Genomic DNA, 16,110 nt, shown 5'->3' on the forward strand with positions numbered 1-16,110 from the left:
TGCAGTTCGCGTTTGATCTTTTGTATGTGTCGTCGGGTGTTCAGTTATGTAGATATGCGTAGGCATGTCAGCAGTTCTCGTTTGCATCGTTTGCAAAAATCTCCGCTTATGTGCGTGTTTCCAGACTATTTTGTTCGTTTTTACTGGTTTACGCAACTGTGTGTGTCACTTTGCGTCATTTTATTCTCTTGTATGCCTGCTATAACCTGTGCGCGCAACTTCACAAATGTGCGTGATATTTGACTGTCTCCGATGTTTTTAGTGTTGTTGTTGTTGTTGTTGTTGTTGTTGTTGTTGTTGTTGTTTGATTATGTAAATCTTGCTTGCCCCCTGCAAAAACGATTATCTGGTCTTTGTCTTCTTTAATTTTATATCAATAAAAATTTATTGACCTCAGCTTACCTTTTTTTTTCCTTTAACAGCTTTCTAACACAGGCGGTCGTACGTATGCACGACTACGCAAGAATAAAATTGATGCAGCCTGCTGGCCCACCATCTTTCTTCATTTTTTCCAGCTCTGCGATGCAAACCCGCAATGCCAAACCCCACACGGTGCAAACGCGCAGCGCCAGGCGATACAGCCACTCACCCTGACACCTTCGGGGATCATTTCTGGGATGGTGTTGGGCAGGAGAAGGACAAGGAGGTTTTTGTCTTCGAAGCTCGACTCCCTCAGCATGTAAAAAGCCTTCACTGCTATGTCAGCATTGTCGTAGGTGATGATCAGGGAACCGTACTCATAATAAATGGGGCCTATTTGCTTGAATTTATAAGCTGTAGGGGGACAAAGAAAGCGACGGAATGGCGGTTAGAAAGACAGGGAACTGTGCGGTATGTGTAAACGCTTCAGCTGCTTCAGAACTGTCACTTGGAACGTCAGCAATTGCACACGCAGTTAATTTCGATAATATTATAAAGGTTTCAGTTATAAATGGCAGCAATAACGTCAATGCAGCAATGAAACTATACACGTATGATTTTTTTTCCGTCATAACAAACACGCGCTAGGAAAAAAAATAAAGCATCACTGATCGGCAAATTGTCAGATACTGTTAACTACAAGAGCGCTACAAAAAAAAAAAAACAGGAAAATTAAACGCTTTCCAAGCCTGCACAAGGTGACAAAGGCACGATCTCCTTGCGTTTGTATTTTTGTTATCTGCTTGCGCACTGCAGTAAAACTGCTTTGTGCAAATGAGTGCAGCCCTGCATCGTGCAGGAGCTTCAGTAAAGATCTGTAGTCAGAGTCTTCTAGAACCCGTGACTATTAAGATATAAAATTCGCGCACGCAGACGCGCGCGATACTCACGTTTTCCTAAAAGGTCTACTAAAATTTTTTCGTACTGCCTCTGGGATAAATTTGGAGGAAGGTTTCCAACGAAAAGGGCAACACTAGAACTGTAGCAGTCCTCTTTTTGCTGGAGGTAGAACCTGGTCAGGTCTTTCTGTCGTATCGACTCCTGAAATAGAACGAACGGGCAAAGCAAGCACGCAGAGGTCATCGCGCGGCACTGATCATACTTGTGATTACAAGCTCTGATTTGCAGTTAAAACCTTCCTTGAGTATATTACGAAAGCTCATCAAATCCGTAGCAAAAGCCGGCAAATTTCCATGCAAATTAGTTTCTCCTAAAGCTGGGACTTACTCTGGCAATGTTTTTAAGCAACACCCAAGGACCTTCTTGATTGTCCATCACTCTTTCATGAACAGCTGCGGAAGAGAAAGGAAAGTTGACATTGCAGCAGCGGGTTCCAGGTGGACTCGACGTTTAACGTGCGCTCGATGCGACGAGCGATACGTACATCCTTTGTCTAGCGTGACTTCGGATAGCCTAAACTTGTTGATGTCCGAAGAGTCCAGTCCGAATTTTTCGAGAGCCTGGATCATAATTTCTTCTACGCTCGTGTCACTTGTCACTGAAATCACGCGGTAAATGTCCGCAGACCTAAAAGAAGCAAACAGAAGAAGAAAAAAAGAGAAAACGGAACATGCAGTTAGGTTTTCCAACACTTCTGCAAACATAAGTCTGTTGACTGACAATCTGCCACGTGCTGTTCTGAACTACATGCAGAATCAGCTAACCACTCCTAGTTTGCCAGTAATGTTATCAGAAACAAGGCAACGCTTCAGTCCACGATTTCGCAACGTTCACGGCGCATGCGCATCAGTCCTGCCGGCGCGGTTAATAGCAACACTCATTTCTCCCTGTTTTCCCGCTGTCCTTGGGTTCAAGGCGACATTGCGAGCAATGTGGAGGAGAATGACATTGCGGATTTGACGAGTAAATTTTAGGGCGAAGCTAAAGAGGTGGAGGGGGGGAGGGGAGGGGTGGCTCGTCTCGAAATTGGCCTATTCATGGCCGCGAATGATTTTCGCAGTTTCACTACCAACCAGTGAAAAAAAAAAATGGCGCGAAAGCTCACCTGAGCTTTCCGGGGAAGACCTTGACGTATCCCTGGTCCGGGTTGGGAGGTCGATACCTGAGGAAAATGGCAGGCCGCTTCCCTTCCCTCCGAGTCAGGCTTTGCACCGGCATGAAGTCGCCCAGTTCTTTCTCGTTTTGGTCTGAAACACAGCGGCCGTTCACGTGGGGTGCGCGACACAGCGCGGGAAGTGTCATTTAAGAAACAAAAACAACCTAAGATGAAGTTTCCAGCTTCTTTGATATGTACGAGGAGAAACCGTAAGTACAAAAGTTATTGCAATTAATCCAACCGAGTTGTTTCAGCCTAGCCGACCAAGCTTTTCATCAATTTCTCTAATGTGCCCTCTGAGCGATTTTTTTTTTTTAGAATCTATTCTATTAGTTGAAGCACCGACGATAGGCCTTATTATACTTTTTTGCCATACCCCTTCTCTCCTCTTCATTATTTACCATATGCCTCTCGCGTAGTCATCACGTACTGTGTTGTCGTTATGAGCGCCATGATTAAGCAACCAAAATCAAGAATGAACAGAACTAAGCGTATCGTTACGCCCGCACTGTCTAAATATAATATGTAGCTTTAGAAGCTTGCAGTGTTAAACATCTGTGCTGATGCGAACTTTTCCTGAAAGTCAAAGAATGTATGAGCCACTCAAAGTGAAACAGTAAAATTAACATTTCATCCTAATTCGCCGAACTAGATGAAGGTAAGATATAAAAATGATATGCGGCAACTTAACTAGGACGTTCTTTTTTTCCCTCTCAAAACACCAATATCACGATTTCGTAAGACCAATTTAAGGCAGCCATGGCGTTAGGAAATCAGCAATGTTATTTTGACTCTCGCATTAAGTGAGGCAGAAGGTGCTACGTACCATACACATCGGTTATGTAGTAGTGCTTTGGATCTCCAGATATATGGAATGCTCGCAATGCAGCACCCTGGAAGGATGGACGCAAGTATTAAGATCAGGACGCTCTGACAAGCGCATCAACACGAAAAAGTGAAGGCGCATTAAATGTTTCAGACAAAAAAGTATGGCTGCTTGTTGTTGGCAACTGCACCAATAAGTAAGACAGAACTCAGTCAGCGCGCGCGCGCGCGCGAGCATGGTATATTAAGAGGAAGCTTTAGCTTGGGTGCTCCTATCTAAATACATGTAAAAGAAGAATTAGTTTTTCTCGGCAACCGCTGCACTAAATTTGACGAGGTGGTGTTGCATTTAAAAGAAAAGCTTAAAATCTAGTGACTGTTGGTTTCCAATTTTTTATTTAGGTCGCCAATTCTTTATTAAATAGTGACAAAAATCAAAAATTTCCAGAAAACAAAACTATCAAGTTTACAACTCGGTTACTCAGGAAGGAAAAATTATATCATAATTCTGTGAATTGCATGTGATAGTACATCTAAAGCGGCCAAAATTTATATGTTACACATTAATCTAAAAAATTAGTAATATAGAAATACAGCTTTCGCAGAACCCTTGTACACAACGTAACAAATTAACGTAAGACATAAATTGGCATATCGAATTTGTCTGCTTTGAATGATCTAATGGATGCAGTTTACAGAACCGCGATATCTGTTTTTGATACAGAGCTATTAATTTATAAACTTCGTGCTTCTATGTTTTTCAGGCTTCCGAATTTTTGAAAATCCTCTTCATAAAATTCAGGCCCTAAATCGAAATTCCGCTTCCAACAGTCATTAGAATTTAACTTTCTCTCTCAAATTCAACTAATTTCATTAAAATTGGTCTATGGGTTATCTCAGAAAAGCGTTTTTGCGTTTTACATGCATTTGAATAGGCCGCGTCGGAGTTGGGCCCGAGCTAAAGCGCCCTCTTAAGCAAAACGTGCAAACTGAGTTCTAATACCTTTAACCTCAGGAGGTCAGATGTTCCGGCCACCAAGGGGGGCGCGCATTTGATGTAATAAGCCGCTTCGTCAGTGGGGGGTTAAAGAGAGCTGGTTTCATTAAATTTCGTTAAATCGTTTTGTTTCGTTAAATCTGGTTTCATTACGGGCGCACGGCGCAGGCGTGGTAGCATGAGTGCGCCTGCGCAACACAGACAACCCGAACGAGTCCGCGCATGCGCATGCCGCACTGGAGCGGCACCCGTGCGTCCTACCGTATAGGTTAGTCGAATTCCAGATGCGCCAAAACTCCACTGAATGCGCTGGCGGGCTTATGCCGCCGGTCGCGGCGAGATCCATGTCAGCCATGGGCTCGCCTTCCTCCGCTAACGAATAAGCGGCGACCGCTAGTGCAGTAGCGTACTCACGATGATTTGTTCCCTAGTTGCATTGCGTGATACAGTGATTGTCCTGAACATCCTTCTCTTCATTGAGGCGTTACCGTCGTATACTTTGATTATTTCTGGAAAGAAACAGACGGAACGCAGACGCAGATGACGCAAAAGTGCTTGGTTGCCGACTCGCAAGAGACTCGAACGGTTATCGGCTCACGATAACAACAGCCAGCCGCCATCACAAGAAACGGAAAAATTTTGGAAACTGAAAGCACTGACGTACCTTCATCTTTATCTTTTTCTTTTGGTGACGGATAATCATCAAATTCTTTGCTTTTGAGGTCCCCTGTCGATGAGAATTCCTCCGATATGCTTCTTGCTGAAATTGAACACGAACAAGAAAAGTAGCAGATTAGCTACAGTTTAGGTACTGCATACTCACAAATCGAAAACGTGCATCGGCGACATGCTAACTTTCTTTGTTTTTTCGTCACGCGTGGGAGCTCTTGCTCCATGAATTGGTGCCTGAGCCTAGGAACATTTGAGGTCGCGTAGAATAGAAAACATCACGTGCTAAGGACTGGGAGTATACTGTCACAAAACAACAATGTGAAAGGACGGAGAGTGACGGAATAAATGGTAAAAAGGAGCTTTTCTTTTGCTTTTGTAACTAAGCTAGTGTATCCGAATTGGCGCAGTCTGACGGGGAGAGCAGGTTTCGCCTGCGATATCACGAGCTACTACGCAAGAGGCTTACGACGAGAGGCACACGGACAGAACAAGCGCTGACAAAAGAAAAAAAAAAAGCGAGAACAGGATTGGCGCACCTTGCCGTCAGTTTGCTGTTTGCTCATATTGTTCTTATTACCGAATATGCACCAGGAAATGCAACGCAAAAAAAAAAAAAAATTAGTTGTCGCTGTTTTCTTTCTTCTAACGTCGTCGCTCTACAGACAAGGTGAAAATCAAGTGTCGTAGAAAGTAGTGATTCCTTATAACTACAGTTTTTCTTGTTCACGTATAGCATTGCAAAATGACTGTCATTAAAAGCAAAGGATGGCGAAATGAAAAGCACCCTCACAGAAAGGAACTTCGACGAGCGTAATCGGTGGACATCAATGGTGTCAATCACATCGCTCACGTGATTGGGCAAACGAACTGTAGTTCATTTAATATTACCTTTCTCTTTCGATTACGCTATATACAGCCTCGACGGGCGAATGTGCAGCAGGCTTCGAGGACTACTGACGTCGCTCGCTGTTCGAGTTTACAACAACTGCCAGATAGCGTCCTGGAATATAAGTTCAACCGATCAAAACAGACTTGTGGAACGTTCTACTGGTCGCTTTCATGCGCTTTAGAGCCCTCTCACGGCGCGCTGAACATCATACTGGTCGAAATCCAGCGCTCGAAACACATTTGACTGGTTCATTAAGAGCTCCGAGATCCAGCTCAGAGCTCTCGGGGGCGCTTTTGACATCGATCTGGTAGAGCAACCGAGGTCCGATAGAATTCCGATCACGTGGCTCCTTCGATTGCTATGGGAGCAGCTGAATGCTCGGCTCGGTAAAATTTTCTCTGGCTCCAATCTCGAGAGGGCTCCGCGTCGCTACAAACCGAGTTTGAGCGCCAGCAGGAAGCGGTCGAACGCGTATATACCACTAAGTGTTATGCTCTTAAGTCCCTGTTTAATGAACACAGGAACGTGCTTGCCTATGCTGGGGTAAGTGGCCCGCGCTAGTGTCTCTCTCCTGCGCATCTCCACTCCGATGATGGTTTCCAGGGGAACGTCCGTGCGCGGAATGCTGACGGCCGCCGGAGGAAGCATGATGCTCTCCAGGACGCCGAAGTTGCACTCCTGGGACAGGGTCCGGTAGCACGTGGCGTGCGCCTGCGCAGTGGCAACACAGCCGCATCAGCCTCTCTTCAACACGTGACTGGCACATGAGTGAAAGGTCGCGTTACTAGAAGCATGACGCTCGGAAATGGTTACATAAAATGCTGTGCGAGCGACAGACAATGAGTAACAGGTTGTTAATGAGATGACGAAATACTTTGTCAATAAGAGAGACTCTCAAGAAGGAAAGGTAAGGAAGTTAACGGAGAACGTGCCCGGTTACGCTACCAGGGTACTTATGGAAGGGAAAGGAGGGCAAGATAAATTAGAGGAATGAAAGATAAGAAACAATTGTTAAAGAGGCAGCCATTGTGAGCAGATTCGCAAAGAAGTGTTCGCTGACAATCACAAGCGTTTGTACCGTGTAATCGCCATCAAAAAGAGCAATATGTGTTTAATGGCATTGCGCATGCAAGAATGCTTAGGCCAAGGTACCAGGATTTACTTGTCAGTGAACTGCCTTCAGTGGTCCTGGAGCTGGTGAGCTGTTAGTACTACTTTAGGAACAGCGTATATCAAACACTGCGACATCGAGAGGAGTGAACCGCACGTTCAGCGAGTTTGATCGATATGGCGATGACAGTGTCTGCGTCGCCAGGAAGTGACGTCGAGGGAGGGGAAAGCGATGCGTTCCCGTCATGTAATTTTTCGAAGACTTCAAAAAAGTTCTAAGAAACAAAATTTTTCATTCTCGAAAGTGCATGCAGGAACACTGGCAAGCGTTGCTAAATGAAACTACGACTCAAACGTGGCGGAGGTGCCGCGATCACAAGAATTTTCGCTCATGGTCCCTTGGCCTAACATTTTGTAACCTTCAGTTGTGCAGACGTCGCAGCTCAAAGAGCATATGATGAGCCAGAAGCTGCTTGTTGCGAATTCTAGGGAACCCTGCGCTTGCTTCACAACGCCGGAGAGGTTTCCGTTATTTATTTATTTTCGAGGAAGGAACGGCAGAATCTATGTTCTTTCTTGCTAGCAGCACAAAAAGAAAAAAAGACTCTGTTTCCAATGCTGAATAGCCCAAACAATCGGCGGTACGCGTATCTCCCGTTCAAGATCTAACAATTTAACCTCTCAGCAGCGCTTGACTGCCGAGAGACTTGAGAGCTTCCAACTGTTCTGCGCGCACCGGAACCCGTGTAGCGATGCTTCTTGCAACTCAGGCCTGTTTGTTTTCCGAGTTTCTATTATCTGGACCGATGTATTCGTTCGCTTTCGTCGATTTATTTTTCTTCCCCCTTCGCCAAGTTGCGCCGCTAAATGAGGAGCACCAGGATGCATAGGCGGGATAGAGCTACGGTGCTTTGAGTAGACGGCACTGGCAAGAGGCACTCTACGGGCTCTGGACAGGCACTGAAGCGATTGCAGTGAGCTCGGCTTCAAGTGCAAGACATACATCAGGAAGCATTGCTATTAAATATTGCGCGTGGAGTTTTCACGTTTCAGCGCGTTCGGCAACGCAGAGCTCGCACCAGCGGTATATATGCTCAAGGCCAGGTACTGTCGCACGCTTCTCTTCTATAGGGGGTGTTCAGGTAAAGCGACAGACCCTCGTAGTGTTGTCCAATTCACACAGTCCGCGGTGCCACCCGAAAGTAGTCGGAGATGAGCGAATCGGGACGGCGCGTAGTTTCTCACCGCGCGCGCCGTACAACATCATGGCGACCGCGATGACGTCAGTTTGCACTCCTCTTTCAGTTCCTGTTTTTTCGTGATCTGCGATACGATAGTAAGGCTACGACAACATTTTCTCTTTCCTAATTCATTCTTGCTCTTTCGAGCTCCATCTTTTTGTAGGTTACGTACTCTGCATTTGCATCACGCCAGTCAATCGGCTGATAGTTCACCTCTTATCAGCGCATACTCGTTGCCTTTTTCTCGAGGCACTATTACGGATTCGCGCTTCATATGCGACGTATACTCCGTCCTGCCTGTCGCGTGCGGAAGTCACGACGCCTCCGCTCCATGGAAACGCAGCTACGCGTTCAGCTCAGCCGCCCGAGGAACGCCACGGGTCACGCGTGTTTGTTTTCGCTATGTCGACGCCCACAAAGCGGAGTGGATCCCGAGGCATAAAGCTTGTTCTTTCTCTCGCATCGCCGCTGCTCAAAGCAGCAAATAAACAAGGCGCCCCTGTTTCTTCTAGCGAGGTTATTAGTGCCCGTCCGGCGTTTCAGCGAAACGAGAAGCCGAAGATAGCCCAGGACGCCTTGCTACATTCGGTCTTCCCAGACTTTTCATTTGGCACAGCTCTCCCATCGACACTTTACATCCTGCTGCCCGGAAAGAGACCACTCCGTCCAACAACAGTTTCGTGGATTTAGACACCGTATGTAGAGCTTACAGAGCCACGAGAAAATTTAACGAACGGGTATCGGTAGAACATGATACTACAGGGGCACGTTTGTTTTCTTATCCCCGCCATTCAGTCGAAGAGAAGGAGAGACGCATGACACTTTGGTCGAAACGCAACAATTTCTGACGCACGAACTGCGTCGACTGGTGAACAATATCGGTTCTGCCTCGTCACGGTGTCACTGTCGAAGGAAGAACTTCCTGAGCTGAGCCGAATATTTTGCGAAGCGTTGTCGATTTTCCGTGCCGATTAGTGAGCGCAACAGCTATGCATGACCATTCAGCTGATGTGAGCAGCAAACAGTCGCCTAACCGAATCCTCACGTAGATCATAAGATAATGACAACAGTACAGAAATCGAACGTAGGACGTTTTCTTCTCTCCCCCCCCCCCCCCCACACACACACACACACTCTTATGTTTTGCGTGGTCTTACTGCGAATACGTACATGGCCTCCCGCTAATTCCAAGCAGTCAAAAACAATTAATTAATTAAATTCAGGGGCATTACATGCGAAACTCATGATCTGTTTATAATGTACGTCGTAGTGGAAGACTCCAGATTAATTCTGACCACCTGGGTTTCTTTCATGTGCACCTAAGTCTACGTACACGCGTATTTTTGAATTTCGCTCACATAAAAATGCGGTCACAGTAAACGGGATCCAACCCGCAATGTCGAGTGGGCGAGAGCATCAGGATGATAAAGAGGACAACTTAGAAAGGAATAGTTTTGTTGTTGTAGTAGCTGTTGTTGTTAATCAAGCAAAACAATTTAGACTAATTTCCAGTATTGACCATATTTCTGTGCACTCTGAACCGAACTGCACATCTTGGATGAGTACAGCTTCCTACAATACGACATGCAGGAAGAGCTCAATAAACAATGCACTAACATTCGAGAGCCAACGCTAAGCTTACTTCATTGTCCAACTTCGTAAGTTATTATTAAAGTCATTTTTCAACGAGAGAACTGCTCATCAGACATCAAAAGGTCTATGGTCAAATCAAAAATACAAGGGGCATCCTTAGCCGCGTACACTGCTGACGTCCCTGACTGTACAGCACAATCAGCGGTGCCTGCAGAGGTATATAACGCCAGCCGGGATCTGGACACTTCAACAACACGTACTGGCAAAATGGGAAGTCGGAGGCGCTGTGCACACGCACTTACCGTAACGCCACACCACTCGCAGCGCATACCGGCCAGACACTCGGCCGACCAGCAGGTCTTCTTACACAGCTGGCACTTGGAATTGGCGGGTAAGTTGCCTTCTCGCCAGTGGTGGAACTGCATCACCGACGGCTGCGAAGATGGGGTGGCGGTTGACGATGCCGTCACTAATAAGTGGTTCGCGCGAACACAATAGCATGCACACACACACTTGGGGATTTTCAAACTTGTAAAACTAAGTTCTATGCCTCGTTTTGGGTACATAGAATGCCCATCAAACACCAGAGGCACATAGAATACTCATCAAAGAGCAACGAACTATTACATCTTCACATTGGCGGCATCAAAGCTGAATTAGCACGGTGCTCTACCGTCTAAACGTACTGACGTACGACAGCCAGTGTGGGAGACGTGATACGCCTTTGTAGGATGCACCGCGTGAAAAAGCTGAAAGACAGGCGAAATGGCACCGATTCACAGCTCTAATGCAGTGAGCACGAGGGCAGGTAACGCTTGCCCTGATCTACCTGTGTCGGTAGTCTCTCGTGCGCACAGAAGTAGTGAACCATATGAAATGTTACGACTGCAGCAAAACGCACTGTACCTGGTAGCTTTCTTGAGTTAATTTAGTACATTATGATAATCCCTTTAACAGCGACTGTGCAAGACAGAACTTCGTGCCGCAGTACGCACACACGTAATTTCTTTTGACTATGCGTGCTGCTTGCAACGTGTGCGCTGTAGCATCTAAACTGACCGGATCATGATCTCCAGAGTACTGCACCAACAAAACACATGTGCACCCTGCACCATTAAAAGCACCCCTAGTGCATAAGTGCGTACTCTTGCTTGCGTGCGTTCGTTTTACTAATCCTTCGAAATGTGAACGCGAACAAACATCGACGTAAGCCTACATTGGTAACTAGTCTTCAATGAAAAAGATTATGCGACTCGCATCCCCTGCAACACTTACTTTATTTCTACTTGGAGCATAGGTAGCACATTGTTTGCAGTCCGCAACGCTGAAGTCTTGGCACTCCAAATGCACACAGTATTCACAAACTGCACAGTAAAAAAAGAGAGAGAGAGAGAGGAAATAAAGTCAGTGAGCATAATGTGAAAACACTGAGCAAACATATTACGACTAGCGCACTGTGGATAATTAAAGAGGAGAATGTGTAAAGGTTTCTTTAGGCTATACTGGCAATTTGCATGCATTTTTAGTACGCGTTGTTCCTGGTGGCCATGCTTCGCGGGTCTGTCTGCTTTGACAGTCGGTAGATTTACCAAAAACTACACCGAGGCTCACCTTCACACCTAACTGCGCAGTTGTCCTCGATTCGTTTCCTGCAGACGTTGCAAAATTTTCTTTTGAGGTGACCTGCTTCCGTCCAGCAGTGGGGCACTGGGTTCTGTAGGAATGGGGGAAATTGCCAGAGTGTTAGACACGGTGGACCAGATTTTTTCTCTCCGTATCCTACAGCAAGTTCACGCCATTTTAAGAAGCTATCATCATCATCATCATCATCATCATCATCATCATCATCGCCGTCGCCGTCGTCGTCGTCGTCGTCGCCGTCACCATCAACAATGGCAATATTGAATCTTTAGTGCACGGTTGAATCTTGATTCTTCTTTCTTTCGAATGTACACTTATACAACTGTTAGGAAGAAGAAACTGTCTGGCACGCAACAAAGGGAGAGTGAAAGATGGAGGACTGAGGCATCACCTGTTCTCAGCCCTCAATACAGTTGCAATGAAAGTTCATGGCATGGCAGAGCCTGAACCAAGCGTTAAGTGGATGTGTTCAAACACACTGTATGACCAACTCTTGTGCGAACTGCTGCTCAACAGCACCCCTACCCTCCCTCACACCCAATAGTGAAAACAATATACATTTGCACGAACAAAAGGTTTTATGCCTCAGGGCAATATTTCGTATAAAAACAAAGAAAGAAGAAAGACTGCTTATTTTCGAATAGGTTTGCACTTCAGCGCTTTCTGTCGTCAGTTTACGAACTTAGTGTCTTTTGTTAACATTTGAAATTAACTTTTGACTTAGAAAAAAGCATACTATTCAAGATAAAGGATAATGAGATAATTTATAAAGATGCTCACTAAAAATAATCACTTGATTAGACTCTTACTTAAGCTACAGACTTACAAAAAATTGTATATGTGCAAATTATTACACTTTTGTGAAGTAGCTACATTTGCTTGAAACCTAGGCAATAAAGGTAGAAGAATCCTTCTCACAGTCTTAAAATGCAAGCAAAATGTGATGAGAATAGGCTGCGTCATACTCACTTTGATTACATTGATTGCAATAGTTGAACAAGGAGAAACCACAGTCTTGAGGCATCTGTCGTGAACTACAAAATTACAAACTGCAAAGAGAAAGAAAAGAAAAAGAAAACAACTGTAAGTGGACTCAAGCTCAACATTTACGCAACATCGAACACACTTTGATCTACTGAAGCTAGTATTTATGAGATTACCAAGAAGATCTTTTTTTTATTTTTTTTTCTCGAAGAAATGACAAGGACGCCGCACATAAATGTCCGAGTCGGCTTCCCTTTCATAAATTCTTTAATAGACATGATTAACTACGCTTAATGCGGTTAGTATTACTGACCAAACGCAAGTGCAACCACTGCTTCTTGCCCACGTGACGTTTCGAGCATAGGTAAATTGTACTCACGCATAGCTGATAAGAAACCATCGGTCCTCGGACAATGTCTTAGCAAAGACATAGCTGCAATACTCGCATGAAGCAAGGCTGCATACCTCCATTCTGTTTAATTATCGTATTATCGTTTTTTCATAATAAATGGCCTTGCATCGAATCCCACAAACTCCTTGCCTTGCGTTAGTTGTTGTTTTTCTTTCTCTCCCACGAATAAAGAGAACAGAAAAAAGATCTCGCGCACCACAGAGAAGATTAAGTATAGATGCAGTAAAACGGATTCATTCTATATTAAAACAAAGAACTCGAGCCATGATATTCCACGTCGTTGTGGTCTGACACATCCACTTGTGGAAGCACGTACCATGCTATTCTACAAGGGGGCACAGTCTCTACGCCTAGAACCTTATAGTAGATCTAGTTGCCGACTTCGGAAGGAATCACATCAAAAACAGGCTTCGTCGCCACGACGCCTTCGTACGTCGTTCAAAGTGTTTATTAAAGTGTTATTAAAGTTTATTATTCAAAGTGTTTATTAAAGATTTATCTAACATAAGCATGCGTTACACTGATTCACGCACCCGCAGCACCGACAAGTGGCTTGTTCCTCGTTCCCGCACGACCTATTTATTGCAGTCTCTTAGATTCACACTGCCGTCCCTACTTAATAAATATGAAGAGAAAGACGCCAACTTTTCTACGTTTACAAAAAAAGAAATGCATGAATTTTTTCTAACTCTTGTCTAATGTCTTTTGTACTGCCCGAACATGATCAAGTATGTTTCATTATTCCTTGTAACGTTTATTTTCGTCATATTATGATGTGTGTTCACGTGAACATTGAATATTTCAACTATAATGTACAACTGTTATGGAGTGTACTTATATATTGACTTTATTTGTTCTATTGTTCCGTTGTTGTATTTGCACAACCTCTTCTTAATTTTTCTGAACTGCATTTTTTACTTGATTACTGTAAATTTGTTTTTAAACGTATGAATCGTAATACCGCTGTCATGTACGTGGGCCTTTAGGTATTTTCAAGTGGTGTTACTACCGCTGTTCGCCTAAGGGACCCCCAACTGTCGTTGGAAATAAAGATTTGATTGATTGATTGAAGGACGTTTAAAGTAACCTGCAAGCGAATATTCGCAGAGCAAGCAGGCCCAAACAAAGTCTGGCACATAGCAGAGAAAGCTAGTGAAGCAAGCGGGAATCACAAAGTGACGAACATTCCCTACTTTCGTAAAACATTAGCACACATCGATGTCCTTAACATTATATTCGAATCTCTTTCTCATACTTCTATTTATTGGTTCTTACTTCCACTACACTTTGGTGATCCGTTTTCTTTCACCGCGGAGCAAAATTGAAACGAATACTTTGTTTTACCTCAACGCTGTTCACGAAAGCTACAAATGCTAAAGGGGCACAATGCCTGACAAAGGTTTCTGTACCTACGCCCCCTTATACTATTTTGATAACGATGCCAGTTCCTACTTGGCGGCTTAAAGCGAGAAAACCGTCAAGACGCATGAGAATCACGCACGTCCCAACAATTACAAAAGATAATTTACCAGAATGGCAGCACAGCAAAAGACGAAGGCGCCAGAATTCTGGTAATTAACCACGGACCAACTAGCCCAGCTACGTGTTTTATTAGACAAACGATAGGCAACCCTTTTACATACTTAGCCCGAAACAAACAACATCACGAGCGAAAAAAAAAATTCAAAAATCGGAATGCTGCCATCACGGATAACAGCCTCCTACCCCACGCCTTCAGTATAAATAAGATAAACGGCCACGTGAAAAAAACAGCTCAGTGACCTCTAACCGTCCTTATCCTGATCGCTATCCACTGCTCCAGCTGCGAAGCACGATAGACTATTTATGACTCAACTACGCATGTCTGCATCCCAGCGGATCACTGCGCGCCAGAAGAAAAGCTATATTTAAGGAAACCAATCACATTCTTCGCGTTTACCAATTAATTGAGTTCCGGTGCGTAGGCTGCCCCGCGTCGAATACGTCCTTCTGTTTTCTCGAACACCCGGAAAAAAAAGGAAGCTACGTCATACTTTGCCAAAACAACGGATGGAAACGTCATCCTCCCACGAACGACAGCACGGGAACGGGAAGCGTGGGCGCGCCTTATTTGCGCCGTAAGGAGTAAGATTTTCCAGGCCAGTTTAACAATTGCGTCAGACACAACTATCTCCTTTGCACTGCCTCAAGTCAGCAGCTCAAGATTGAAACGACACAAAGAGAAAATTGCTTCCTCTTATTTTCTTTTTTTTTTCGGATATGGCTCCTCATCAAGCCCACCTGAAAACATAATCATCAACAAATGCTTCAAGAACAACCTTCCGCATTTCCCGGATGAATCTATATTACGCTTATTATGTTAAGTTACAAGTCGTTTATCGTTGTTTCAAAACGATTCCCTGGCGTGACGTCATAAGGAAATATTTGTTTTGTTGTACTGACAAAGTATGAAAGTAGGAAGTATGAATTATGAAGTATGAAGCAAAGTATGAAGTACGCAAAATATTGATCCGAATAAAAAAACTTGAAAACTGAGTCATCTATATATGTTGCGACATTTTCTTCCCTTCGAGGATGGACATCGAATGTCACTCCCTTTTGTGTATGACGCTTACGTTATTCTATCACAGCGTGGCTCCTCATCAATCGTCTTCCCTTTCGTTCCCAAGTGTGCAACAGCCTGAGCGTTTGGTTTTGTAGACCTGTTCAATTTTCCACCCATGTAGTCCCGTTCCTCGAAGGTTCCGAAGCGCACCTAAACAATTTGCGACATTCTTGCTTGCCCGTGTTACTGCCCATTATACAAACGAAATTATTTGCGTTTGCGCCTCCTTGACAACACCACCAAACAAATGAAGGACTGCTGTCCTCCATTTCTTCGGTCGTGTTATCGGTGGTGTTCTGGACGCTTACGCGTAGCGATTTTAGACGCAGCGTCACCGCTACGGCGTTTGACAACAAATGCGGTCGACGCTCTCATTCAAAGCTACAGAAAAGCCTCCTCCCCCCCCCCCCTCTCCTGAAGAAGCACGGGAAAAATTAAACCAACAATATTATAATTCGAGAATAAGCAAATAAACTACATGAGCCGGACTTTCTATGCGGGCTTCGAGCGAAATTGTGACTGTCTACAGCAAGCGTCCAGTCGGTCGCTATCGGCAGCAGTGAGCTAAGGCCGCGGCCACTGCTGAAGGCCACACTTTTCGGTTCTGTCAGCCCTACCTACATCTACTGTTGCCCGTGGGAGAAAGCCTGCACTTCGGTGTCCGA

The 16,110-nt window shown here is 44.8% G+C and overlaps 1 protein-coding gene across 2 annotated transcripts in view; it reads right to left on the minus strand.

Annotated features, from left to right (window-relative positions):
* The window catches only part of LOC126521423 (diacylglycerol kinase theta), a 70,758-nt gene that overhangs the window by 26,336 nt on the left and 28,312 nt on the right, over positions 1-16,110 (minus strand). For both annotated transcript variants that reach the window (XM_050170116.3, XM_050170117.3), the window contains exons 2-14: positions 12,414-12,493; positions 11,415-11,517; positions 11,079-11,167; positions 10,106-10,237; positions 6,393-6,570; positions 4,963-5,058; positions 4,713-4,807; positions 3,303-3,369; positions 2,426-2,567; positions 1,805-1,947; positions 1,648-1,712; positions 1,311-1,461; positions 590-774 (exon numbers count right to left, since the gene is read on the minus strand). In XM_050170116.3, coding sequence (XP_050026073.1) covers positions 590-774; positions 1,311-1,461; positions 1,648-1,712; positions 1,805-1,947; positions 2,426-2,567; positions 3,303-3,369; positions 4,713-4,807; positions 4,963-5,058; positions 6,393-6,570; positions 10,106-10,237; positions 11,079-11,167; positions 11,415-11,517; positions 12,414-12,493 — 1,526 coding nt within the window. The remainder of the gene's footprint in view (positions 1-589; positions 775-1,310; positions 1,462-1,647; positions 1,713-1,804; positions 1,948-2,425; positions 2,568-3,302; positions 3,370-4,712; positions 4,808-4,962; positions 5,059-6,392; positions 6,571-10,105; positions 10,238-11,078; positions 11,168-11,414; positions 11,518-12,413; positions 12,494-16,110) is intronic.

This window comes from Dermacentor andersoni, chromosome 6, assembly GCF_023375885.2.
Source record: "Dermacentor andersoni chromosome 6, qqDerAnde1_hic_scaffold, whole genome shotgun sequence".
NCBI classification, from domain to species: Eukaryota; Metazoa; Arthropoda; class Arachnida; order Ixodida; family Ixodidae; genus Dermacentor; species Dermacentor andersoni.